Genomic DNA, 25210 nt, shown 5'->3' on the forward strand with positions numbered 1-25210 from the left:
CTGACGCATCTGGGGGAGGGCCCCTGATCCCGGAGGTATGCCCTGGGTGTGGGGAAAAAGCGTCCTTATAACTTTTGATTCCAGCAGGTAGAGCACAGATCTGGGATGTGAGACCCCCTATACAAGTCCCCCCATCTGGTAAGGAGAAGGGATTTGAACAGGGCACAGCCCGCTTTCAGCTGAGTGACGTGACGACTGGGTGATGGGCTATTCTGAGGCGGCGCCCCCTCGATCTCTCCTGTTGAAGCCATTCCACTTCGGAGAACTCAAGAAAGAGTCATTGGAGCAGGGGGACTGGATTGCAAATGAGTGCTCTAAACTCCTACGCTAGAGAGCCATTCTCATGCACTCTCTGGCCCATGACTCATTATTTATCCAAAGTGGAGCAGCTTCAGCATGGGAGAATGAGGGCCCCCCACCCCTGACTACTCCACAGCTCAGTGATTACAGCACTCGCCTGAGCTATAGCAGATCCCTGTTCAAATCCCTTCTCACCAGACAGGAGGGTTTCCCACATCCCCGAGAAGTGAACCAACCACCAGGCTGAAAGTTACAAGACAGCTTCTTTCTCCACAAGTGGGTTTACAAGCTGAGAAGCCCTAGCATAGACAGCTGCCTCCCTCCAGCCTGCATGTGGCTGCTGAACTCCCTGAGGGGGTGAGTTTAGGACTCGCCCATCTCCTGGACATCTCCCATTACATAGCTAAGGCAGAGAGCCAACTAGCAGGCCAGCTTTTGTGAATTCCATTCTGTGGGGAGCCCTGAGCACCTAACTCAAGCTTTGTGCATCCCGGTGATTTTCTAGGCACCTAGTTCAGTGCAGTGATGCCCAGTGTCTCAGTACCTAAGACCCTGTGGGTATCTAGCCCCCAGTGACTGCATCCCAGGCTGACATGCCCATCAGCGCAAGTCTCGCAGAGGAGATCCAGGCTCAAACATGCAGACTCTTAAAAGGGGAAGATTGACTTTCTAAGTACCTGGGTTCCTGTAAGCGTGGGCCCATCCTGTCAGCCCAGCTGCATGGGTTCCACTTAAAAGCACAAACTGTTCACTCTCTGTGAGTGCTGCATGACCTCCCATCAGAGCTGATCAGTGCCCCATCAACACCCTTGCTGCCCGGCCGCTGGGGAGACCACACGGGCCTGGTACAGAACCTAAAAGTCAGGGACAGTGACTCTGTTGGGCTGCAAGAAGCAAATTCCAGAATCAGAGCCCTCCAGCAATGAGCATGGCCCTGCAGGGAGTCCCCCTCCTGGGTACACCCAGTAGATAAGAGCTCCTTTGTCTCAGCTGCCGCAATGACACGTGGAGAAAGAAGGAGCAGGACCCAAACCACTCAGGGCCTTAGAGATTAACCCCAGTCACTTGAATTGCTCCAGGACTCAGCTCCTAGCCAGGGCCATTGCTGGGATGCAGCAATGTATCAGCAATGGGGCATCTGGCTGGGCTGCTGCCTTGTGTCCCAGCTGTGGTCCCCATGCACAGGTCCATGCAGAGTGCACAGTCATGGGACCCCAGAGGTCCAGCTCCCTGCTGGGTTATCTTTATGGTAACCACCTGCTGGGCTCTGCGCTGTTTGCTCCTTCCAGCACCACAATGCAACGTAGGCTCAGGCCAAGCAGAAAGGACAGCAGAGGTACAGGTAGGGCTTCAATGGAGAGGCCCAGGAGCTGGGATCTGAGGTGGGGGGAAAACATAGGGGAGAGGAAGGAGGCTGCAGCCACCAAGGCAGGCAGTGGAGGAGAAGCGTTTAAGCCCCAGGGCTGGGAGGGAAGGCAGGCTGCTGAGATGCCCAGGCAAGCACCAGCAGCACATAAGGTAGAAAGGCAGAGAGGAGCGGTGTGTGCATCCCCGAGGCGATGTCGCAGTGGCCCAGGCCTCCCTCTCAAATCAGTGTGAGTGGAAAGGTCTCCCACTGAAAAGAAAACACAAAGAGGATTCCAGAGAGCATCCATATGTGCAGGTTTTATTTACCTAAATAGAAATAAAAAGGTGCGACAGAGAGTGTGTTCTGGGAGAGGGAGTAATTAGTGCAGAAGGGGTGAAATGTCACCTGAAATGAGCAATGGGCATCAAAGAATCAATCCCATTCCTCAGTGAGCAGAGTGGCATCACAGCGGGACCCCTCACACACAGAAGGGACAAAGATCTGGACTGTCAGTGACCCATACTAGTCGTCACTCTAATTTTAGACATTCCAAAGAATCAGCATAATTACTGTTAAATATCCCAGAGATAAATATAAGCCACACATTCCTTTCCCAACACCCTCTCACCCACTGCTTGTTGCAAACCCCAAATTCACATAGGAAATGACTGGTCTCTAATTTATCTCGAAGATTCCCAGTGAGGAACCCCCCCACACCCTAATAATTGAATTTCCCTTTTAGCCCAGGGTGATCTGAGGTCATTTTAACCCAACATCAGAAATCGACGCTTTGGGGCTGCAACTCTGCACTGACCAACTGAAAGGCCTAAGTGCTCATCTCAGAGCTGCTGGTGGCTCATGGGGTGGGAAGATTATTGCAGATAGTAATCGCGATCCTGGCACACAAAACCTTGTTCCTTTCCTTCGAGCTGGTGTTCTTCTTTGCAGCAATGAGCTCTGGCCAACCAGTGCACAGTTATCCAGTCTCAGCACTTGATCACCTGCTAATTCAATCACCTGATTCAAACTCCCAGCAACCTGTTCCCTGCCCATTCTTCCTCTCCTAGTCCCCCGAACATTTGATCTCTCTGGTTTCCTCCAAAATTCTGCGAGGGAAGGGTCTCTGGGGCACCCACCCCACATGTACGCCAGTAAGTGGGTAAGACCCAGCCCAAGTCCCAGAGGATGGTGCAGAGACAGATCTCTGCCCTGAGAACGGTGGCTTAGCTCAAGGAATTGGTTTGTGGAAAGGGATTTGAGTCCACAGAGATAAGTCTCTAGGGGAGTTGGGTTCTTCTTTCCCTGACCACCACCTGGCTGGCAAGTGGCCTGGCAGCCCAGCAATGAGGAAAAACTGATCGAGGCTTCTTTTCCTCTGCCTGTGGTTTGCTACAGAAGGCAGAGCCAGAGATTCACTGAGCAGCCTGGAGGCACCTGCAACTGCCCCCTGATCCCAGCAATAGGCAGCTGGATACTCAAGGAACTGGGAAATGCGGTATTCACTCTACCCCAGGCAGGTAATTTACAGCGTCTCTCCATCAGGTGGAGTTTCTGGTGTCTAATAAGGTGTGGGCTCTGATTGAAGCTTTTCTCACATTCGTCGCACTTGTATGGTCTCTCTCCTGTGTGGATCCGCTCATGTACAACCAGGTGCGAGCTCCGACCAAAGCCTTTCCCGCAGTCGGGGCATTTAAAAGGTCTCTCACCTGTGTGGGTTCTCTGGTGTCTAATGAGGTGCGAGATACAACTAAAAATTTTCCCACAGTCTATGCATAATTTCTGCGTCTCTCCGGTCTGCTGGACTGTGGTTTTGTTGCTGTCTCTGGAACCACCCTCATGGGAAGTGGATTTACTTTGTCCCTTCCCTAAGTCCTTCTCCTTCTGCCTCTTTGATCCATTCTGACTCCCACCAGCTTCTCCCTGTGCAGGAACATTTCCTCTGGATCCTTCTGATACCGTCCTGCACTGTTCCTCTTGCGCAGGCCCTTCTTGCTGAGGAGTCTCCTCCTCGTTCTTACACAACATCTCGTCACCTGCTGGGACAGGGAGAGAATCCAGACTAGAGTCAGTCCCCATGCTGGGGGAAAACAAACTCAGAAACAAACCAAAATAGCTGATGGGGAAATTGAAATATTAGGTTCCAAATCCCCCTAAACCCTTCCCCCGATAAGGGAAGGGTGAACCGACTCCACTTCCATATCCCGTGTGAATGCTCCAGGGGAAAGAGCTACTGCAAGGTGCCAGTTAGAATGGGTGGGAATGACAGCTGAGGACTTGCTGGCTACCCTCCTGATCTGGTTGATAATGAGGCAAAACTGGGGGAGTTCAGAGGGCCTACGTGGGAATCCCAGCTGTTTCCTTCACCGATGGACAATTTACATGCCAGTTGAACCAAATCCTCACCTGTGCAGGCATCTCTCCGGATCCCCCTTTGCTCTGAGCCCTGGAGATCTGGGACCCATGTCTCTTCCCCTTGTTCCAGCTGACAGATCAAGTCAGGTCTGGACATCAGAAATCCTGCTCCAGGAAAAAATTAACCTTGTTAGGAGGAGGGTGAATTACATATTTGGGTAACAAAGCTTGAAATGTAATGTTCTAGCCCAGCCAAAATAGTATAATTCCAGAGCCATCTTTTCAAAGCTGCAGGACACTACTAATGAACATAGTCAGATATTCAGAGGGGATTCCTTTTTGATACCCTGCCAACCTGGAATTCCCTCTAGGGTCTCCCTCCACTGCTACCTAGCCTTCTCCATATGGGCTGGGGAAGCGTATAACAGCCTTGGGGCTACTGCAAACCATGAGTGGTTACTGCAATTATTCTGAGCCATGAACAATCAATGGGGGACCCGAACTGAAAGGGTGCAGGGCTCTACTGGAGCATGCCCGGCCGCCAGCCCCATTTCTTATACCAAAGGTTCCCTCACGGCCTGCAATCATGGCTCTATGGCACGGGGAGGGTGGCGTCTCTTTGATAGGCTGGTCCCAAGACTATCTATTTGCTGTGAACAAAGCCAGCAACAGACTCCTCAAAGAGCTTCCTAAAAGACAAGAGAAGGCAGCTGTGTGTCCCAGAGAGCAGAGACTCCACCCACAATCGCCTTCTCTTGGACGAGGGTCCCAGGAGAGTCAGAGGGAAGCTGGAACCAGTCCACACAAGCGAGCAGGATTCAGTGCGATAAGGAGTGGGAGGGAGCAGCAGCAGGGCCGGATTAGCTTTTTGTAGGCCCAGCACCAAACATATTTGTGGGCCTCCATTGGGGAAACAGGGCATGTGATGGGGGCGATCCGCAGAGCAGGGGGTCAGTTGGGGGCAATGCAGTGCAGCGGGAGTGGCCCCACTCAGCCTAGCACAAGGGCACTGTTTACAAACCCACAACTGCTAGGGCTGCTCAGCCCTACCCTGCCAGCGTGCCCCTTCCACAATGCCCAATGCCCTCCCCTTATGTCCAGCACCCCCTCACCCAGAAACCTCCCCCACAGAGTCCTGTGCCTGACACCCCCATGTCCAGAGAACTCCCCCACAGATCTCTATGCCCAGCACCCCCTGCCCAGAGACCCCTCGCGCTGACCTCCCACCACAACTAGACAGCACCCTGCACACCATACCCCCTGCCCAGCTCCCCCATCCACAGATCCCCTACTGTCCAGCACCCCCTTCACAGTCCCACCATCACAGCTGTACAGCGCTCCGTATTCCTGAGCGAATTCTGCATCAAATTCTGTGCATAGTATTTTAAAATTCTGCAATTATTTTTTCTTTTATTTTTTACACAATAAATAAATGTGGAAGCTCCATCATGGCACTGGGAAGCACAGGCCACTGGCTGCATGGAGGTGGGAGAATACCCTGCTGCCTCCCCAGCCCCCTGGGGCAGGGACTTGGCAGTGAGGCTGAACCTGACCCTGACACAGCACAAGGGCCAAGCCTGCCACAGAAACACCCTGGGGCCCTGCCCCTTTTGCCACAGGCATGCCAGATGTGGGCAGGGAGGCTTAGCCTGGAGGCAGGATCCAAGTGCAGAAGGACTTAGTGTGGGGGGATCCAGATGGGGGTGAGAAGGTTCAGTGTGGGGCAGTCTGGATGCAGGCAGCTCAGTGTGGGATCTGGATGCACAGGGAGGTTCCAGGTGCAGGGGCAATGGGAGTCTGCAGGGGGGACCAAGTGAAAGTGGTTGGAGCTCAGCAGAAGGGTGTCTGGGTGCAGGAGAGGTGGGGTTCATTTGGGTGAGGGTCCAGGTGTAGGTGGTTGGGGCTCAGTGGGGAGGGTGTCTGAGTGGGCTCATCGGGGTGGTACAGATGCAGGGGAAGTGGGGCTTGTCAGGGTGAGGGTTTGATGGGCCTGCTTCACAGGTGAGCCCCAGCTTCTGCCAAGGGGATGCACATGCTGGGCCCCTGCTTCCTCTGCCCCCTTCTCTTTCCCATCCCATGCCTCTTCCCTACCACTCCATCTCCTTCCCATCCCACTCCTTCCTTCCCCCTCGCCCCCGCTTCCCCCATCCCCTTCTCTTCCCCATCCCATGCCCCGTCCCCACTGCTCCACCTCCTTCCCAGGCCTGGGGGGTAGGGAGGAAACCCCCCCCCCACAAGCCAGTAGAGCAGGTTGGGGCTGGGTCGCTTCACTTCCTGCCGTCCCATAAGTGGAGCGACCCAGACCCAGCCTGCTCTGCTCCCCTGGTTCCCAGGCTTGGGACTGGGTGGCAAGGGGGAACAACCCCCTAGCACTCACCGGCAGCGTAGCTGGAAGCCAGCAGAGCTGGAAGCCAGCAGAGCAGAGCAGGCTGGGTCTGGGTCACTCCGCTTCCTGCCACCCAGTGAGTGCAGGGCAGGCCCAACCCCTGCTGCAGTCCCCCCAGATGTTGCTGAGGGGAAGGGGTGGGAAGAAGCGGGGGGGCAGGGGTCAGAAGAGGCAGGGCAGGGGCAGGAGCAACTTTCCTGGCCCAGGCTGGCCGGGGCCCCATCTAACTCTGGGCTCGGTGCCATAGCGCCACTGGTGCCATGGTAAACCTGGTACTGAGCAGCGGTGTCACTGAATGCAGCAGTTCCGGGGTAAGCAGAGGTCAGGCAAGCACACTGGAGTAAGTAGGGAACCTGGTGAGTCAGAGGGAGTTAGTGTGCACCATAATTATAGCTGCTAAATCCTCTGGTATTAATGACTTGGATTGCTGTAGTACCTAGAGACCTCACGCAAGGTCCAGGGCCCTTTTGTACTAGGCACTGCACAGACAAACACAGTCCTGCCCTAGAGAAAGTAAAGTCCAGGTAGAAAGGGAGCTATGGGTCTGATCCCACTGAAATCTAAGGGACCGGGAAGAACTGTGAGCGAAGGTCAATTCAGGCGATGCACAGTTCAAATTTCAACATGCCTAGGAGACAGGAATCCTTACCCAGCGAGGTCACGTTCTCATAGTTCTCCTGCATGACGTCCCTGTAGAGGGCTCGCTGACCCAGGTCCAAGAGCGCCCATTCCTCCTTGGTGAAATACACAGCCACCTCCTCAAAGGTCATGGGCATCTGCATCAACAACAAGAGTCCCCGGCTCACAACCTGCTGCCCCAGCCAGAATCCCATCAGCTCAGTCACAGGTAGAGCTGGAAAAATCCCCCTTGGCCCCAGAGAGCAGAGCCCTTTCCCTGCCAAACAAGAGGTGCTGCTGCAGAATTAAAGCTCTGATTTCAGAGGGAAGCAAAGTTCCCAGCCTGTCCAGCTGAGATGAGGATTACAAAGGGGGGTCGGATGCTGCCGTGTTTCCGCCCGTGAGACAGCTGGCTTTGGCCCCTCTGCACTGCTCAGAGCTTCCCTGTAGCAGTAGAAAGCTAAAGAGACCTTCGTTCATTTCAGAGCTGTTCTGCAGAGCCTGAGAAACTCACTAGCATCATTTGAATTTCTGTCTGTGCCTGCTACTGGTCCAATAGATCAGATCTCTATTTGTGCCTGCTAATTGCCACCTGCTGGGCCAATACATTAGATACACGCCTCTGGCAGCTGGCCCTCAAAAATGCAATAGGCTACGGCCCTCACAAGCTAATGGAGTTACTTTAGCTCAAGCAGCAGAGATCTGCATGTGGTATGGGAGTTTACCAGGCCCACCACACAGACACACATGGTAGCAAGAGATTGATATGAGAATGGAATTAAAACCTTGCTCGAAGACCCACACAAGCCACCCGTGCCATACAAGGGAATGTCTGGCACTGCTCTCACCGGTGCAACAGGGCTTCAGAGAGCCAGGATATCATGAAAACAAATGCTCTTCCCAACCAGTCTGGAAGATAAGAAATGATTCGGCCTGGGCCCACACATGCTGCTGCGCTGCTTTTCCCAGCCTGCCAACAGGCAGCTCCGGAGTAAGCTCTGCTGGCCAATTCCAGGCTGCCCTTCAGAGCTCTGGGGGCATTTGAGAAATGCATCAGAAACTCTCTGCTGTTGCTGCTGCCCCCTGTGAAACTCCGAGCAGTAGCAGAAGCTGCATGGGAGTTATTCATTGCGGGGGTAGGGGAAATACCCCAGAACTGGAAGTTCAAAAAGGGATCGGATAGCAGAGATCCCCTTGCAGACTGCTTCAGACCTCATTGTGCGGCTACTAGATAAAAGATAGATCCTGGAAATGGAGCCCACAAGTATGGTCCATGGACAGCTTCCCAGGAGGAATTCCAGCAGCTGATCATGGGAAAAAGGGCTGGTTGCCCCCTTTCCTCTTTGTATTAACCTCTGGCTAGGAAGCTTAGGGCTGTGGCTAGCAGGAGTCAGATACGTTTTTCAGTGCCTGCACATGTGGCTTTATTCTTGGTCCACAGATGGGGAAATTTCCCCTGTTCTCTAGAGTCCCAGCAGGTTTGTCACAATCTATCCCCACCTCCCACTCCCGCCTCCTGTGTATGCCCTGCTTTCTCCCTGTCCAGCACAAACCCTGCAGCAGTTCCCTGGAAATCTCCTACCTGAAAATGCTGTGCTAAAGCCATTTTGCTTCTGGGATGACGTGGCTGGACTGGACGGATGTTATTCTGCAGCCTGCCAGGGAGAGAGGTGATTGGGGAGGCGTTAGAGGGGGTTTCAGCCCACGTCACACCTTGACTCCCCCCAAGTTTGTCTCCTGCACACAGAGGTTCTGACTCTGCAATGCTGGGAAAGTTCGTAGTCACTTTGTTACAGCACAGACCTGCCCCCTCCTACCAGGACTGAGACATCTTTAAACCTCCCAGTATCTGAGTCTGTGAACCAAATGCTAGAAATGAGCCAAATCAAAGGAGTTGCTTGTTTTGGAGGATTCCCCTGAGGGCACCATGTTTCCTCAGCAGGCAGGGGGCGCAGGCAGAGGCAGGAACTGCTTTTTCCTCTCTCCTTGTCCCCAGGAAAGTCAGTCTGCCCAGGGGTGCTGCAGTGAATGGAGCTGCCATTATGCCCATGATTTTTGCTTCTCTTTCAAAACACCACGCTAAGGAAGGCATGAATTCCGGCCTGTGAGCGCTTGCTGCAATTTCTGCTTTTTTAGCCTGGAGAAACTGCCAGCCTTGGACGAAGGCAAAGGACAGATGGGGAGGCAGCTTTTGAAGGGTGAAAGGGAAATCTTACAGATATTGCATCCTCCTGTTGTCCTCATTCATCCAGTAGCAATTTTGTGGCACGTATTTCTCAAATCAGATCAGTCTCTTCTCTTTTGAGCAAAGAGGGAAACCTGTCTCAGTTAGCTTCACAAGGTATGAGGCCTTAATTTGTTATGTTTCAATGAACAGTCCCTCTTATCAGACTCATAAATTCCAAGGCCAGAAAGGATCATCTAGTCTGACCTCCTGTGTAACGCAGGCCAGAGAACTTCCTCCAAAATAACTCCTAGAGCAGAGCAGAGTTTTTAGATAAAACACCCAGTCTGGATGTAAAAACGGTCAGTGATGGAGAATCCACCATCACCGATGGTTGTTCCAATGATTAATTACTCTTACTGTTAAAAATATACGCCTACTTTCCAGTCTAAATTTGTCTAGCTTCAACTTCCAGCCATTGGATCATCTTATATCTTTCTCTGCTAGACTGAAGAGTCCATTATTAAATATTTGATCCCATATAGGTAAGAACAACTGCCCTATTGTGCTTCTATAGGTGCACAGGCAAGGCCTGATGGGATCTCTCTTCCTTACGTGTACACACACACCCCCCACATCAGAACCCAAGCCAAATCTGCTTGTTTTTAACTCTAGAAGTGTCAGTGCGTCTCCTCTCTCCTGCTTTTGCTGGGCAGCTGGCTGAATGATGCCCAGGTATACTGGGGCTGGCTGGGTGATGTCCAGGTATATCAGGAATTTCCCCAGCTTCTTATTGTAGAGAAGATCTTTGTTGAATCAGGGAGGAAAATACGTCTGTCTGATGGAGTGCTTGGGGTTAAACTGATTTGAAAACTGTTTCAACTTTCCTAAATAAATAAAATCAAAATCCCTTCTGCTTTCAGTCAAGTCACTAAGATATTATGAGGGTGAGGTGCTAAGAATATTCAATCCGATTTCATTTATGATCTCGCATGTTACAAGACTACTGGTTCTACAGTTGTCTGTACAATCTTTTAGGCAATTTAAAGTACATAAGACTGACATGTATATGCACCCGCCCACACTCCTGTGCCCCCAAAACATTCCAGATCTCTTCTAGTGATTAAGTTCCTAAATACACTTTCCTCTGCTTTTATAAGTCACAATTAAAAACAAAATGGCTCGTCTAAGCTATAGCTCTGCATCGGACGGCAGCCAGATTTGGCCAAGTGGCATGTTTGAGAAAGTTCTAATCAAGCCTTATTGTCGCTATTTATTTACGCTAATAAAATGCTGTTGGGAAGGGTGACAGGCTCACATTATGGCCCATTTGGATAAAATCTGAAAGCCCTCTCTCTTTCCAGAAAAAGATTTTTTTTAAAAAGATCACACGTCATGAGAGCGTCAAATAAAGACCTAGTTAAAGAAACAGTGATGTTGTAGTCATGTGGGTCCCAGGATACTAGAGAGACAAGGTGGGGGAGGGAATATCTTTTAACAGACCAACTTCTGCTGGAGAGAGAGACAAGCTTTCAGGGCTCACCCAGAGCTCTGCTCCAGGTCTGGAAAACTTACTCAGAGTGTCACAGCTAAATACAAGATGGAGCTAGGATGACCAGATAGCAAGGGTGACAAATTGGGACGGGGGGTTGGGGTAATAGGCACCTATATCAGACAAAGCCCCAAATATTGGAACTGTCCCTATAAAATCAGGAGCTCTTGTCACCCTAGATGGAGCAGACTGTTTAGCGCATGTGTATCTGTACAGGTATTAACTACTTACGTGAAACAATCCGTTCCACCTTGTATTTAGCTGTGATGCTCTAGAGTTCATTCCCTGCCCTGAAGAAGAGCTTCTGGTGAGCCTGAAAGCTTGTCTCTCTCTCACTTGCCTTGGCTCTTCAGAGAAACACAGACATTTTGGAAGCACAAATACTTCTCCAGCAGCTGAATGCCCAGGAGCCTTTTGTCCCACAGACATCTAGAGCTCGTGTGATTCACTTTGTGCAGCTGACAAATGCACAGGGAGGGCCCTGAGCCTTCCCAGGGATCTATCCCACTAGTTACAGGGAAGAGGGTTGGTGTGGAAATGTTTATACAAGTCACTTTAGACCTGATACGTTTGACACAGCAAACCCACCCCTATCCGCACTGGCATACTGGGGAGATTTACCCAGCGCTGCAGAGAGCAACTGGCCCCTCTTGGCTTGTCTGGGATCTTTAAAACACAGAACCCCTAAGACTTCCCTCCCCCCCGGTATTTCTCCCATCGCGCAGCTTCCCAGGGGCCGGTGGTGCAGAGTCACTTTCCTGCCCGGCCCCAGCCCTTCCCCCGGGTCTCTCCCCTCACCTGCAGGCTCCGGCTCAGGAGCTGGTGGCGGCAGAGCCCGGGCTGGTCTCCACCCCCGCAGAGTCACCCCCGCTGGCACAGAGCGGGGTTAGTGCAGTCTTCCTTTTGCACAGCGGCTCACCGACTCCCGGTCACAACAAAAAAAAACCCAAAAAAAAAAAAAAAAAAAAAAAAACAAAAAAAAAAAAAAAACAACAAAGCCAAAGCCAAAAAAAAAAAATGGGAGCAAACAACAGCAGCAACTTGACCAGGGAAGTCTGCAAGCCAGAGAGACACGCGTCCGCTTCCCCTCTTAACACCGGCTCTGTGGCAGCAAGTGAAAATACCGAAGGCGGGGCGCCAGCATCGCCTGGAGTCTCGGTACCTGAAGAGTATGGTTCAGACAGCAGATATGTCCACCTATTAAACCTCCAGCCTAGTCAACCAAAGGGCAGCGCTAAAACAACGCAGAGACAGGCACAAGAACTGGCTTCACAAAGAATTGACTGAATAAACTCGGGTTGTTGAGGGGAATGAAAGTCCAGTTAGCTAGTGTGAATTTAAAGCAATTACCCATATACGTATGGCGTCAAGAGAAGAGCTCATTATTTGTGCGAACAGTTGAATTGATTCCACAAAAGTTTTAGTCAGGCTTGTTCTTTGGGAAGCTTTGCATGATCGCCATTACAAGACGGAGGGACAATGAGATTTGCTAGTCCACTTCCTCTATAAACAACCACAGACGTCTGATAATTCTGCGAGAATTGTTATAGAATCAACGAATATGGGGTTGGAAGACTAGGAGTCTTATCGCCCAATTCACTGGTCAAAGCGGACCAACACCAACTAATCATCCAGAGCCTTTGTCAAGCCGGGTCTTAAAACTCTAAGGAGAGGATCCACCATCTCCCTGAGGTAACCCATTCAGTGCTTCACCACCTTCCATGATACAATGTTCCAAATCAACCTAGACCTCCCACATTTGCACTGAAATTGCTTCTTTTCTGTAATCTCCACCACGAAATAGCCGAGCCTCCATCTTCTTTGAACCCCCCTTCAGGTAGTTGAAAGCAGCTATCAAATCCCCACTCACTCTTCTCTTCTGCAGACTAAATAACCCCAGTTCCCTCAGCCTCTTCTCGTAAGTCATGTGCCGCAGCCAAGGCCAGCTCTAACTTTTTTGCTACCCCAAGTGCACACACACATACACACAAAAAAGGGCCACCCCACCGAACCAAAACCACCCCCCTCCCCCCAGCGCCACCCCATCGAACCAAAAAGAAAATCAACCCCACTTGGAGTGCCGCCCCACTGAACCAAAGCCAAAAGCAACAAAAAAAAACCCAACGCCACCCCATCGAACCCAAAACACCCCCCTAAGCGCCACCTTGCTGAACCAAAACGAAAATCAACCCCCCTCGAGCACTGCCCCACTGAACCAAAAGCTACAAAAAAAAAACCCCAGCACCACCCCGCTGAACCAAAAAGAAAATCAACTCCATTCCCCACCCCCGAACGTTGCCTCGCCAAACCAAAAAACAAACAAACCCCGAGCGCCACCCCACCAAACCAAGATTGGCTGCCCCTTATAAGATGCCGCCCCAAGCATGTGCTTGGTCGGCTGGTGCCTGGAGCCAGCCCTGGCCGCAGCCCCCGAATCATTTTCGTTGCCCTCTGCTGGACTCTCTCCAATTTGTCCACATCCCTTCTGTAGATGCAATACTCCAGTTGTGGCCTCACCAGTGCCGAATAGATGGGAATAATCACTTCCCTCAATCTGCAGGTAATGTTCCTACTAATACAGCCCAATATGTTGTTGGCCTTCTTGGCAACAAGGGCACACTGCTTAGTTTCATCTGCAAACTTGCTGCGGGTGCAATTAATCCCATCATCCAGATCATTAATAAAGATGTTGAACAAAACCGGCCCCAGGACCAACCTTTGGGGCACTCCACTTGATACTGGCTGCCAGCTGGACATAGAGCCATTGATCACTATCCATTGAGCCTGACAATCTAGCCAGCTTTCTATCCAATTTATAGTCCATTCATCCAGCCCGTACTTCTTTAACTTGCTGGCAAGACCATGGCAGACCATATCAAAAGCTCTGCTAAAGTCAAGATATATCACATCCATTGCTTCCCCCACATCCATAGAACCAATTATCTCATCACAGAAGGCAATCAGGTTGGTCAGGCATGACTTGCCCTTGGTGAATCCATGTTGACTGTTCCTGATCACCTTCCTCTCCGCCACAAGTGCTTCAAAATGGATTTCTTGAAGACCTGCTCCATGATTTTGCTGGGGACTGAAGTGAGGCTGACTGGTCTGTAGTTCCCGAGGTTCTCTTTCTTCCCTTTTTAAAATATGGGCACTATATTTGTGTTGTGGAAAATTAACCACACGGTTGATTTTAGATCAGACAGCCTGAGGCTCTTTTATTTTATACAAGCATATATGCAGGGAGAGACAGCATAGCCCCATGCAAGAGGCGGGCTGCTCTGTTTTCTACAAATTTTTCCATGCTTATAAAGGTTAAAACCGCAAAACGTAGCATGCTGGTTACACGTTATTTGCCTTATTTGGAATATAATGTTGATAACAAGCAAGCTGACCAATTAATTTTCCATCTATGGCAGAGCCCCAATTTTCCATCTATGGCTTTTCCTGTTATTGTCTTTGCCAGTCAAGTCTGCTAAATGTTTCATTTTGCCTTCATCATGGAAAATCGACCCAAAATCAATCATGTCAGGTGGAAAATGTTGATGTGGCAAAATCACCAAATCCTGAAGAAAAATGTTTTATTCTAATTTTTTTGACCAGCCCCTATTCCTCAGGCTCGATGCATAACCTCCCTTGCAAGCCTTGAGCAAATCTGTCCTCCCAAATTCAGCGTGGATCACAGCTACCTGACAAGCCTACATAAGGGCGCTCAGTCCCAGTTATCATTGAGGCTTCTCAGGGAGCCGCTAACGCCCATTTAGTCTCAATGGGCTCTGTAAGCCTGCAAAGGCTCCACAGGCTGTGGATGGTTATGAAGGACCCGCCAACGCTACTAAGTCTTGTAGAATGGGAGGGGCTGGACAAGCAAACAAAGGATTGGCACGAGATGAACTCCCAAAGGCATCAGGTTTACTTTGTCCCTGACAGACCCCCAGGCGGCCGACTTCTGGTACACCATCCTGCTCCCTCCGGGTGCACAGCGCTCCCATGGTTTCTTCTCAGGGGCCGTTCTTTGGGGTTTGTCTGCCATCTGGTGCCTCTCCCCACTCGTCCTTTAGACAAGGCATGGAACATCGTCTTTGTACAAGACACAGACATGTGCCCTGACGTACGTTTTCCGACTGGCGCGCGTGGGGTGCGCTGGCGATAGTCTTTCACCAGCACGTTGGTCCTGTATCCGCTACGACGGACAACCGGGCGCCCATGACATCCTCGTCTCTTTTCACCGTTTCTTTGACGTTAATGCGTGTGTTTTCCACTTGTCTACTGGACAAGAGAGACGGGCTTTCCGCTTTAATCATGGCCTACATGTGACGCCGGTCCCGATCCACGCTTTATACTCATACTCAGCGCTCAAAGAGAGATTCGCCTAGAGATGGCTGCGCCGTGCCAAGAGTATCAGCTTAGCCGAGCTTTGTTTACCTTGTGACTTACTACCGTCTTCCCCCCCAACGCGGCGGAGCCAGAGAGAAGATATAGTACAATTAAAAAAACAAAATGGTCGTCTAAGCTTGCTTGGCATCGGACGGAGCAGATTGCCAAAGTGGCATGTTTGAGAAAGTTTATCAAGCTTTATTGTCGCTATGTATTTACGCTAATAAAGGCTGTTGCGGAAGGGTGAAGGCTACAATTATTGGCATTTGGATAATCTGAAGCCCTTCTTTCAGAAAAGATTTTTTTAAAAGATCAACACGGTATTGAGAGCGTCAAATAAAGACGTAGTTAAGAAACAGTGATGTTGTAGTCATGTGGGTCCCGAAGTACTAAGAGACAGGTGGGGTAAGGGAATATATTTAACAGACCAATTCTGTGGAGAGAGAGACAAGTTTAGTGGGCTCACCAGAGCGCGTGCTCAGGTCTGGAAAACTTTACTCAGAGTGTACAGCTAAATACAAGATGGGAGCTAGGATGCATGACAGATAAAGGGATGACAAATTGGGACGGGGGGTTTGGGGTATAGACACTATATCAGACAAAGCCCCAAATTTGGAACTGTCCCTTAATCAGGAGTTTGTCACCCTAGAATGGAGCAACTGTTTAGCGCATGTGTATGTGTACAGGGTATTAACTCTTAGTGAAACAATCCGTTCACCTGTATTTAGCTGTGATTGCTTGCTGAGTTCATTCCCCATGGAGGAAGCTTTGGTGAGGCTGAAGCCTTGTCTCTCTCTTACTTGCTTGGTCTTCAGAGAAAACACGACATTATTGGGAAGCACAAATATTCTCCAGCAGCTGATGCCCGGAGCCTTTTGCCCACAGAACATAGAGCCGTGTGTTCACTTTGGTGCAGCTGACAATGCACGGGATGGGCCCTGGCCTTCCAGGGGATCTTCATAAGTTACGGGAGAGGTTGGTGTGGAAATGTTTATACAAGTCTTTAGACCTGTACGTTTGACAAGAAACCTACCCCTATACGCATGGCATACTGGGGAGATTGTCCCAGCGACTGCAGAGAGCAACTGGCCCTCTTGCTTGTCGGGATCTTAAACATCAAGAACCTAAGACTTCCTCCCCGGTATTTTCCCATCGCGCAGCTTCCCAGGGCCGTGGTGCAGAGTCATTTCTGCGGCCCAGCCTTCCCCCGGGTCTCCCTCACCTGCAGGCTCGTCAGGAGTGTGGCGAGAGCCGGGCTGTCTCAGCCCGCAGAGTCCCCGCTGGGCACAGAGCGGGGTTAGTGCGGTTCTCTTTGCAGCAGCGGCTCAGCCCGGACTCCGGTCACAAAGGGAAGCAACTAACAGCAGCAACTTGACCAGAAGTTGCAGCCAGAGAAGACACGCGTCCGCTTCCTCTTAAAGGGCGCTCTGTGGCAGCAAGTCAAATCCAGAAGGCGGGGCGCCCAGCAGTGGCTGGAGTTCTCGGACCTGAGAGTCATGGTAGTAGCAGATATGTCCACCTGATTAAACCTTCCAGGCCTAGTCCAACAAAAGGGCAGCGCTAAACAAGCCAGAGGACAGGCACAGAATGGCTTCACAAGGAATTGATGATAACTCGGTTGTCTGGAGGGGACATGGAAATCGTTAGCTAGGTGTGAATTTAAGCAATTAACCCTTATGATATGGTCAGTCAAGAGAAGGAGCTTCATTTACTTCCTGTGCGAAAGTTAGAATTGAATTCAAATAAGTTTTAGTCAGGGGCTTGTTTCTTGGGAAGCTTTGCATGATTCGCCATTACAAGACAGGAGGGACATATGGATTGCTAGTCCCATTCTCTCTAAACACAAGCCACAGAGCTCGTCTGAATTATTTGCTAGAACTTGATATATAGATAACGAAATGGGGTGGAAAGACCTCAGGGAGGTCTCTAGCCAATTCCTGCTCAAAGCGGACACACCCAAACTAATATCCCAGAGGCTTTGTCAAGCCGGGTTTAAAACCTCTAAGGAGAGGATCCACCATTCCTCGAGGTAACCCATTCAGTGGCTTCACCCTCAGTGACATGCTTTCCAATATCAACTAGACCTCCACATTGCAGCTTGAGCCATTGTTCCTGGTTCTGTCATTCTTGCCACCACGAGAATAGCAGCTCATCTTCTTGAACCCCCCTTAGGTAGTTGAAAGCATATCAAATCCCCATCATCATTCTTGCAGACTAATAAACCAGTTCCTCGCTCTTCTCGTAAGTATTGTCGCAGCAAGGCAGCTTCTAATTTTTTGCTACCCAGTGCACCACACATCAACAAGGGCACCACCGCAGACACCCCTCCCCACGCGCGACAACGAAAAAGAAATCAGCCATTGGTCAAATTCGGATGTCAGCTTGTTAAAGTCCTTAGTGAGGTGCCGCCCCACTGAACCAAGCCAAAAGCAACAAAAAAAACCCAACGCCCACCCATCGAACCAAAATCACCCCCGAAGCGCACACTTGCTGAACCAAACGAAAATCAACCCCTCGCAGCCACCTGCCCCATGAACCAAAAGCTACAAAAAAAAACCCCCAGCACACCCGCTGAACTCAAAAGAAAATCACTCCATTCCCCACCCCTTAACGTTGCCTCGCCAAACAAAAAACAAACAACCCGCGAGCGCCACTTGACCACCAACCAAGATGCTGCCCCTTATAAGATGCCAGCCCCAAGCATGTGCGTTGCATGGGCTGGTGCTGAGCAGCCCTGGCCGCAGCCCCAAGCATTTCGTGGACTCTGCTGGACTCTCTCCCATTGTCCAATCCCCTTCTGTAGATGCAGATACTTCAGTTTTTGGCCCAATCCTCGAATTTGGAGATAATCAGGTCACTCTGCACCCTAATCCCTACTGAATACAGCAATAGTTGTTGCCTCGTCCTTGGCACAAGGGCAGCACTGCATTCGTTTCATCTGTGAAACTTGCTGAGGGTGCAGTTATCCCATCATCCAGATCATTAATAAAGATGTTGAACCAAAACCAGGCCCCAGGACCACCATTGGGGCACTCCAAAACTTGATATTTTTTTTAACTGCTTTTTGCCAAAGGCTAGACATAGAGCATTGATCACTAAATCCTGTTGAGCCGACAATCTAGTCCCAGCTTTCTATCCATCTTCATAGTCCATTCATCCAATCCATACTTTTTTAACTTGCTGGCAAGAATACTGTGGGAAGACCATATCAAAAGCTTGCTAAAGTCAAGGTATATCTCATCCACCATTGCTTTCCCCATATCCACAGCAGTCCAGTTATCTCATCAAGAAGGCAATCAGGTTTGTCAGGCAATGACTGCCCTTGGTGAATCCATGTTGGACTGTTCCTGAATCAACTTCCTCTCCGCCAAAGTGCTTCAAAATGGGATTTCTTTGTAGACCTGCCTCCATGATATTGATGGGGACTGAAGTGAAGGCTGGACTGGGTCTGTAGTTCCCGAGTTTTCCTTTCTTCCTTTTTAAAATATGGTTCAACTATATTTGTGTTGTGGAAAATTTAACCACCCGGGTTGTTTTAGTCGGACGCCTGAGGGCTCGTTTATTTTATAAGTATCTGCAGGGAGAGAAGGCATAGCCTCATGCAAGAGGCGGGCTGCTTCTGATTTTCTACAAATTTTTCCAATTGCTGTATAAAGGTTAAAACCGCAAAAAACGTAGCATGCTGGTTACACATGTTTATTTCGCTTATTTGGAATATAATGTTTGATAACAAGCAAGCTGACCAATTAATTTTCCATCTATGGAGAGCCCCAATTTTCCATCTATGGCTTTTCCTGTTATTGTCTTTGCCAGTCAAGTCTGCTGTTTTGACCGTTCCCTAACACTTTTCTGTATTCCCGACAGCAGGCTCAGCTGTTGTAACTTAACAGATCTCCTGGTTCCCCTTTATCCAATTCCAGTTCCTCTTTTTGGGGCCCTAGACGCCTTTCTGTCCCTGCATGCCCTTGTATATCAACAAACACAGCTAAAGCATAAGCTCTCCAATTTTCTCTTTTAGCTTAAGGCGTTAAGGCCTGCAGGGGAAAAGGCTTCAGGCCTACAACAAGGGAGGGGGTTGATTTTCCCTGTTTTGCTTTTCCAATCGGTCAGGACCTCCCCCATTGCCATTAACTTTTCAAGGTATGGCCAATGGCTCTTGCCATCCCATTTCAGCCAACTCCCTTGGCACTCTTGGAGGCATTAGATCTGGACACATGGTTGCAAATCTCGTTGCATGTCCAGCTTTTCTAAATAGTCCTTAATCTGTTCTCTCACTTCTGAGGGCTGCTCACCTCCTCCCCATACTGCGTTGCTCAGTGCAGCAGTCTGGAGCTGATCTTGTCTGTGAAAACCGAGGCAAAAAAAGGCATTGATAACTTCACCTTTTTCCACATCATGTGTCACTAGGTTCCCTCCCCCATTCAGTAAGGGCCCCACACTTTCCCTGACCTTCTTCTTGTTGCTAACACACCTGTAGAAACCCTTCTTGTTACCCGTCACATCCCTTGCTAACTGAAACTCCAGTTGTGCCTTGGCCTTCCTGATTACACCCGTGCACGCTCTAGTAATATTTTTATACTCCTCTCTATTCATATGTTACCATTTCTATTTCTTGTAAGCTTCCTTTTTCAATTTAAGCTCACTGAAGATTTCACTGTTAAGTCAAGCTGGTCGCCTGCCATATTTGCTATTCTTTCTGCATGTTGGGATGGCTTGTTCCTGCACCCTCAAAAAGGGCTTCTTTAAAATACACCTGGACTCCTTTCCCACTCATAACAGCCTCCCAAGGGATCCTGCCCATCAGTTCCCTAACGGAGTCAAAGTCTGGTTTTCTGAAGTCTAGGGTCTGTATTTTGCTACTCTCCTTTCTTCCTTTTCTCAGGATCCTGGACTCAACCATCTCATGGTCACTGCTACTTAGGTTGCCACCCACTTCTTCTGCCCCTACCAATTCTTCCCTGTTTGCAAGCAGCAGGTCAAGAGGAGCACAGCCCTATGCTGGTTCCTCCAGCACTTGTATCAGAAAGTTGTCCCCAACACTGTTTAAAAACTTCCTGGATTGTCTGTGCATTGCATTTATGCCTTTGTTCACCACAATGAAGAGCCCTCCTGTATCACACTTCTGTTCTCCACATAGGTACCTCTAGACTATGAGCAAGACACCCCTTCCCTTTGCAAACCAAAATCGACCCCAGGAGCTCACTCCGTCACTGTACAGCTTGTTTTCCAGTCCTTTAATCGTTCTCTTAACAGAATTGTGGGAGGGATAGCTCAGTGCTAAACTCAGGGTTGTGAGTTCAATCCTTGATGGGGCCATTTAGGGAATTGGGGTAAAAATCTGCCTGGGGATTGGCCCTGCTTTGAGCAGGGGTTTGGACTAGATGACCTTCTAAGGTCCCTTCCAACCCTAATCTTCTAGGATAGTGTCCAGCAATGGTCATGCCACAGCCAAATACAGAGGTAACATAACCTCCCTATTCTTTCTGGATATTCCTGTTTATGCATCCAAGGATTGCATTCTCCAGACAACTCTAGTCCCACTGGACTCCCACCTCCAGGAAGCTCCTTAGATCCATTCCTTCCACCACAATCCCAGGAGAGCTGGGTTCTCAAGGGTCCCCTTAAGGAGCCTTCAGCCTGGCTGGAAGGAATGGCCTGCATGGCAAGGTTTTTCATCACACTAGTGTAGATCCAGAACTGGAGAGGTGTGGGATGAGAGATGTGACTGGGTGGGAGAAGGGGTAGAGCTCTTTCCCCTTGAGATGAAAAGTTAGAGGGACAGAAGAACAGGTGGGAATAGAACCTAGGAGTCCTGCCTCCCAGTCACCCCTGGCTGCCTGAGAATGAAGTTACTTGTCTCCTATCCATGCTGAAGCATGGTTGCCTCAGCTAGACCCTGATTGAATGTCACATACACCCTGCTAAGATCCTCAAGGAGATGCTCCTTTGTCTCCCTGCAAACCCCCTGATCAGTCCCTTCACACACACAGTAAGGAGACGGCTGCCTTTGTGGTTCCCAAGTGTAGACCCATGTACAACCCGAGTGGATCCAGCAGGAGGAACTCAAGGGCTGGGGGCCTGTACTGAGTGCCTAGGGGGTCTCCGCCCTCCTTGGTCCTGCCACAACAGTCACAAGAGAACAAAGAGCAGTGGGATGTGAAAACTAGGGTGCAAGCAGGACCAAGAACTGGAATTTGACAGGGGGGACACAGCAGGGAAGGGGAAGGCTATGAGAAGAGGCTGCAGCAGCCACCTCCTACATTGACTAAGATGTAGAGGAGCATTTTAGGCACAGAGGTGGACACATGCGGGGATGTGTGTGTGTCTGAGATGGTGGGGGAAAGTATAGGCACAATGAAAGAAAAGCCAGCATATGAGGGGAGAAAAGGAGCTAGATACCACTGTAATGAAAGCACCAGAGCATACAAGTGAAGAGGATGACTGGTGGGTAGTAGTAGTGGGAGGGGAAGAGGAAAAATCAGACTGCAACCAGTTTCTAAATATGCAAATTTTATTAATCACAAGAAGCATGATGAAAAGTGACCTCAGGCCAAATCTGGAAGAGGGAGCAAAGTTTCTCTGAACAGCAAAGAAACAATAACCTCGTTCATCACATTCCATGACCAGCATGTTCTCACAGCTTCTCTGCATCCTAGTCAGCAAAAGCTGCAGTCCTCCCCAAGGGCACTAAGAAGTTCTGAGGGGCAGTGACTGTGACCAACAGCCATTCTGAAAGTAGATATTCAGAGGAATCAGAATAATTGTTCTTATTGAAATAACTTAGGTATTTCCTCACAAATATAAGCCAAAGTCCCCCCCTCCCACCCTCTGCATATTTCATTTGTTACAAATTCCATAGTACACACAGAGAAGGACTTTAAAGTTGAGCTATAATTTCTCTGGAAGATTCCCAGTTAGATAGAGCCCCAGGTTATTCATTAGTTATCCCTTTAGTTCACTGTGCTCTGATGTGGTCTCAACTGAACATCAGAAACAGCAAACTGGCTAAGGCTGCAACTCTGAATTCGGAGAGAAGAGTTTATTTGACAGCTTCAGGGATTGGCCGATCACTGCAGACTAACTGCAGTCCCTGCGCTGCCTGGCACACGGTACCTTCCCTTGTTCTCTTCATGCCACCCACAGCTCCTCTGTGCAGTATTGAGCTATAACCAACTAGCGTAGAGTGTTCTCAAGTTTCAGCCCATATCACTGGCTGATTCAAATCCCTCTGCCCACCCACCATCTTCCTTTTGCTCAAAAACATGGTTTCCTCTACACTTCACCCATACGTCACTTCGAATTGACAGGAGAACGACCTGGGTGTATCAGCTGATCACAGCATGACTATGACCCACCAACGTGATGCGGAAAAGGTAATGCAGTCCTAGGATGCCTCAGGTGAGATTTCCAGTAGAGACAGGGAAGAGTTTGTACCCTTATACAAGACACTGGAAAGACCTCATGTGGAATACTGAGTGCTATTCTGGTCTCCCATGTTTAAGAAAAATGAATTCAAACTGGAGCAGGTGCAGATAAGGGCAGCTAGGATGATCTGAGGAATGGAACACCTACCTTATGAGAAAAGATTCAGAGAGCTTGGCTTCTTTAGCTTAAACCAATGAAGGCTGAGGGGAGATATGATTGCTCTCTATAAATACATCAGAGGACTAAACACCAGGGAGGGAGAGGAGTTATTTAAGTTAAGTGCCAATGTGCACAGAAGAACAAATAGATATAAACTGACCCTCAACAAATTTAGGCTTGAAATTAGATGAAGGCTTCTAACCATCAGAGGAGTGAAGTTTTCAAACAGCCTTCAAAGTGGGGGTAAAAAAAACCTAACTGGCTTCAAGACTGAGCTTGATAAGTTTATGGAGGGGATACCATGATGAGCATGCCTACAATGGCATGTCTCCAATCTGTGACTGCTAGCTGCAAGTATCTCCAACAGCCGATGACAGGACACTAGATGGGGAGGACGGACTTAGAGAATTCTTCCCCAGGTGTCTGGTGGGCGGGTCTTACCCACATGCTCAGGTCAAACTGATTGCCCTATTTAGAGTCAGAAAGGAATTTTCTCCCCAGGCTAGACTGGCAGAGACCCTGGGAAGGTTTTGCCTTCCTCTGAAGCATGGGGCATAGGTCACTTGCAGATTTAAACTAGTGTAAATAGTAGTCTCTAACTTGAAAGTCTTGAAAGCATGATTTGAGGACTGGAGTAACTCAGCCAGAGGTTAGGGGACTGTTAGAAGGGTGGTTCTGTGGCCTGCAATATGCAGAGGTCAGACTAGATGATCATGATGGTCCCTTCTGACCTTAAAGTCTAGGCATCTTAGTCCCCAGCATTTGAACTCCCTGGTTTCCTCCTAAAGTCTACAAGGGAAGGGCCTCTGGGACACCCACCCCACCAGAAATAGCTCCAATAAGGGGAAAGGGGGCAGCCCAAGACCCAACAGAGAGGTCTCTGCTGTGAGAAAGGTGGCTTAGTTCGAGGAATTGGTTAGTGGAAAGCGATCCAGGGAGGGGAGTTGCTAAGGGAGCTAGATTCTTCTTTCCTCTACCCCACCCTGGCTGGCACCTGGCAGTGCAGCAATGTGGAAAAACTGATTGGGGCTTCTTCTCCTCTGCTTGGGGTTTGCTACTGGAGGCAGAGCCAGAGATTCATGGAGCAGACCACAGGCATGTGCAGCTGCCCCCTGACCTCAGAGAGAGGTAGCTGGATACTTAAGGAACTGGGAAATGCAGCATTTGCACTAGCTAACAGAGGGAATTTAGAGAATTTATTCCTATGGCGTCTCTGATGTCCAACAAGGCGCGTGCTGCTATTGAAGCTTTTCTCGCATTCATCGCACTTGAAGGGTCTCTGCCCTGTGTGGATCCTCTCATGTACAATCAGGTGTGAGCTCTGACCAAAGCTTTTCCTGCAGATGGGGCATTCATAGGGTCTCTCCCCTGTGTGGGTTCTCTGGTGTCTAGTGAGGTGTGAGTTGCAGCTGAAGATTTTTCCACAGTACTGGCATATTTTCTGCATCTCTCCAGTCTGCTGGACCGTGGTTTTGTGGATGTCTCTGGAAACACCCTCATGGGGAGTGGATTTGCTCTGTCCCTTCCCTGAGTACTTTTTCTTCTGCTCCTTTGATCCAAGCTGACTCCCACCAGCTTCTCCCTGTGCAGAAGCATCCCCTATGGATCTTCCCAATAGCATCCCATGCAACTCCACTTGTTTATGAGTTTTCTGTGAGGAATTCTCCTCCTGGTTCTCACTCACCATCCAGTCACCTGCTGGGACAGGGAGAGAATCCAGACATGAGTAATTTCCTATGTTGGGGTGTCAAGGTTCCTTCCCCACTCTGGACTTTAGAGTACAGATATGAGGACCTGCATGTGAAATTCTAAACTGAATTATGAGCTTAGATATGGTTTTGCTGCCACCACTCCCAAATACTAGTTCCCGTCCCTGGATAGTCTTGAGAGACTTCTTCACCAAGTTCCTGGTGAACACTGATCCAACCCCTTGGATCTTAACACAAGGAAAAAAATCAATCAGGTTCTTAAAAAGAAGGCTTTTAAATTAAAGAAAGGTAAAAATCCATCTCTGTAAAATCAGGATGGAAAAATAACTTTACAGGGTAATCAGATTCATAGAGTCCAGAGGAACCCCCTCTAGCCTTAGGCTTAAAGTTACAGCAAACAGAGGTACATCCTCTTAGCAAAAAGGAACATTTACAAGTTGAGAAAACAAAGTTAAACCTAACATGCCTTGCCTGGCTGTTATATTTCAAACTTGTATGTGAGAGACTGGTTTAGAAAGATTTGGAGAGCATGGATTGATATCCTGTCCCTCTTAGTCCCAAGAGCGAACAACCCCAAAAACAAAGAGCACAAACAACCCCTCCCCCCCAGATTTGAAAGTATCTTGTCCCCTTATTGGTCCTTTGGGTCAGGTGTCAGCCAGATTTCTTGAGCTTCTTAACTCTTTACAGGTAGAAGGATTTTGGTGTCTCTGGCCAGGAGGGATTTTATAGTATTGTACACAGGAGGGCTGTCCCCTTCCCTTTATAGTTATGACACGGGGAAAGGGTGAAACAAGCCTAAATAGCTGTTGGGAGATTGAAA

The 25210-nt window shown here is 49.5% G+C and overlaps 2 protein-coding genes across 17 annotated transcripts in view; one reads left to right on the forward strand and one right to left on the reverse strand.

Moving 5' to 3' along the window:
- LOC116824971 (uncharacterized) overlaps positions 1–25210 on the forward strand; it is a 187079-nt gene that overhangs the window by 45738 nt on the left and 116131 nt on the right. The window lies entirely within an intron of this gene.
- The window catches only part of LOC116824959 (zinc finger protein 707-like), a 32942-nt gene continuing 9679 nt past the window's right edge, over positions 1948–25210 (reverse strand). For 2 of the 15 annotated variants that reach the window (XM_032780638.2, XM_032780641.2), the window contains 3 exons: positions 7036–7162; positions 4052–4165; positions 1948–3684 (listed from right to left, as the gene is read on the reverse strand). In XM_032780638.2, coding sequence (XP_032636529.1) covers positions 3038–3684; positions 4052–4165; positions 7036–7162 — 888 coding nt within the window. In that variant the 3' untranslated portion in view covers positions 1948–3037. The other 13 variants (XM_075072041.1, XM_075072040.1, XM_075072042.1 and 10 more) reach the window with 11 other exon arrangements.

The sequence above is a fragment of the Chelonoidis abingdonii genome, chromosome 13, assembly GCF_003597395.2.
Source record: "Chelonoidis abingdonii isolate Lonesome George chromosome 13, CheloAbing_2.0, whole genome shotgun sequence".
In the NCBI taxonomy this organism is placed as follows: domain Eukaryota; kingdom Metazoa; phylum Chordata; order Testudines; family Testudinidae; genus Chelonoidis; species Chelonoidis abingdonii.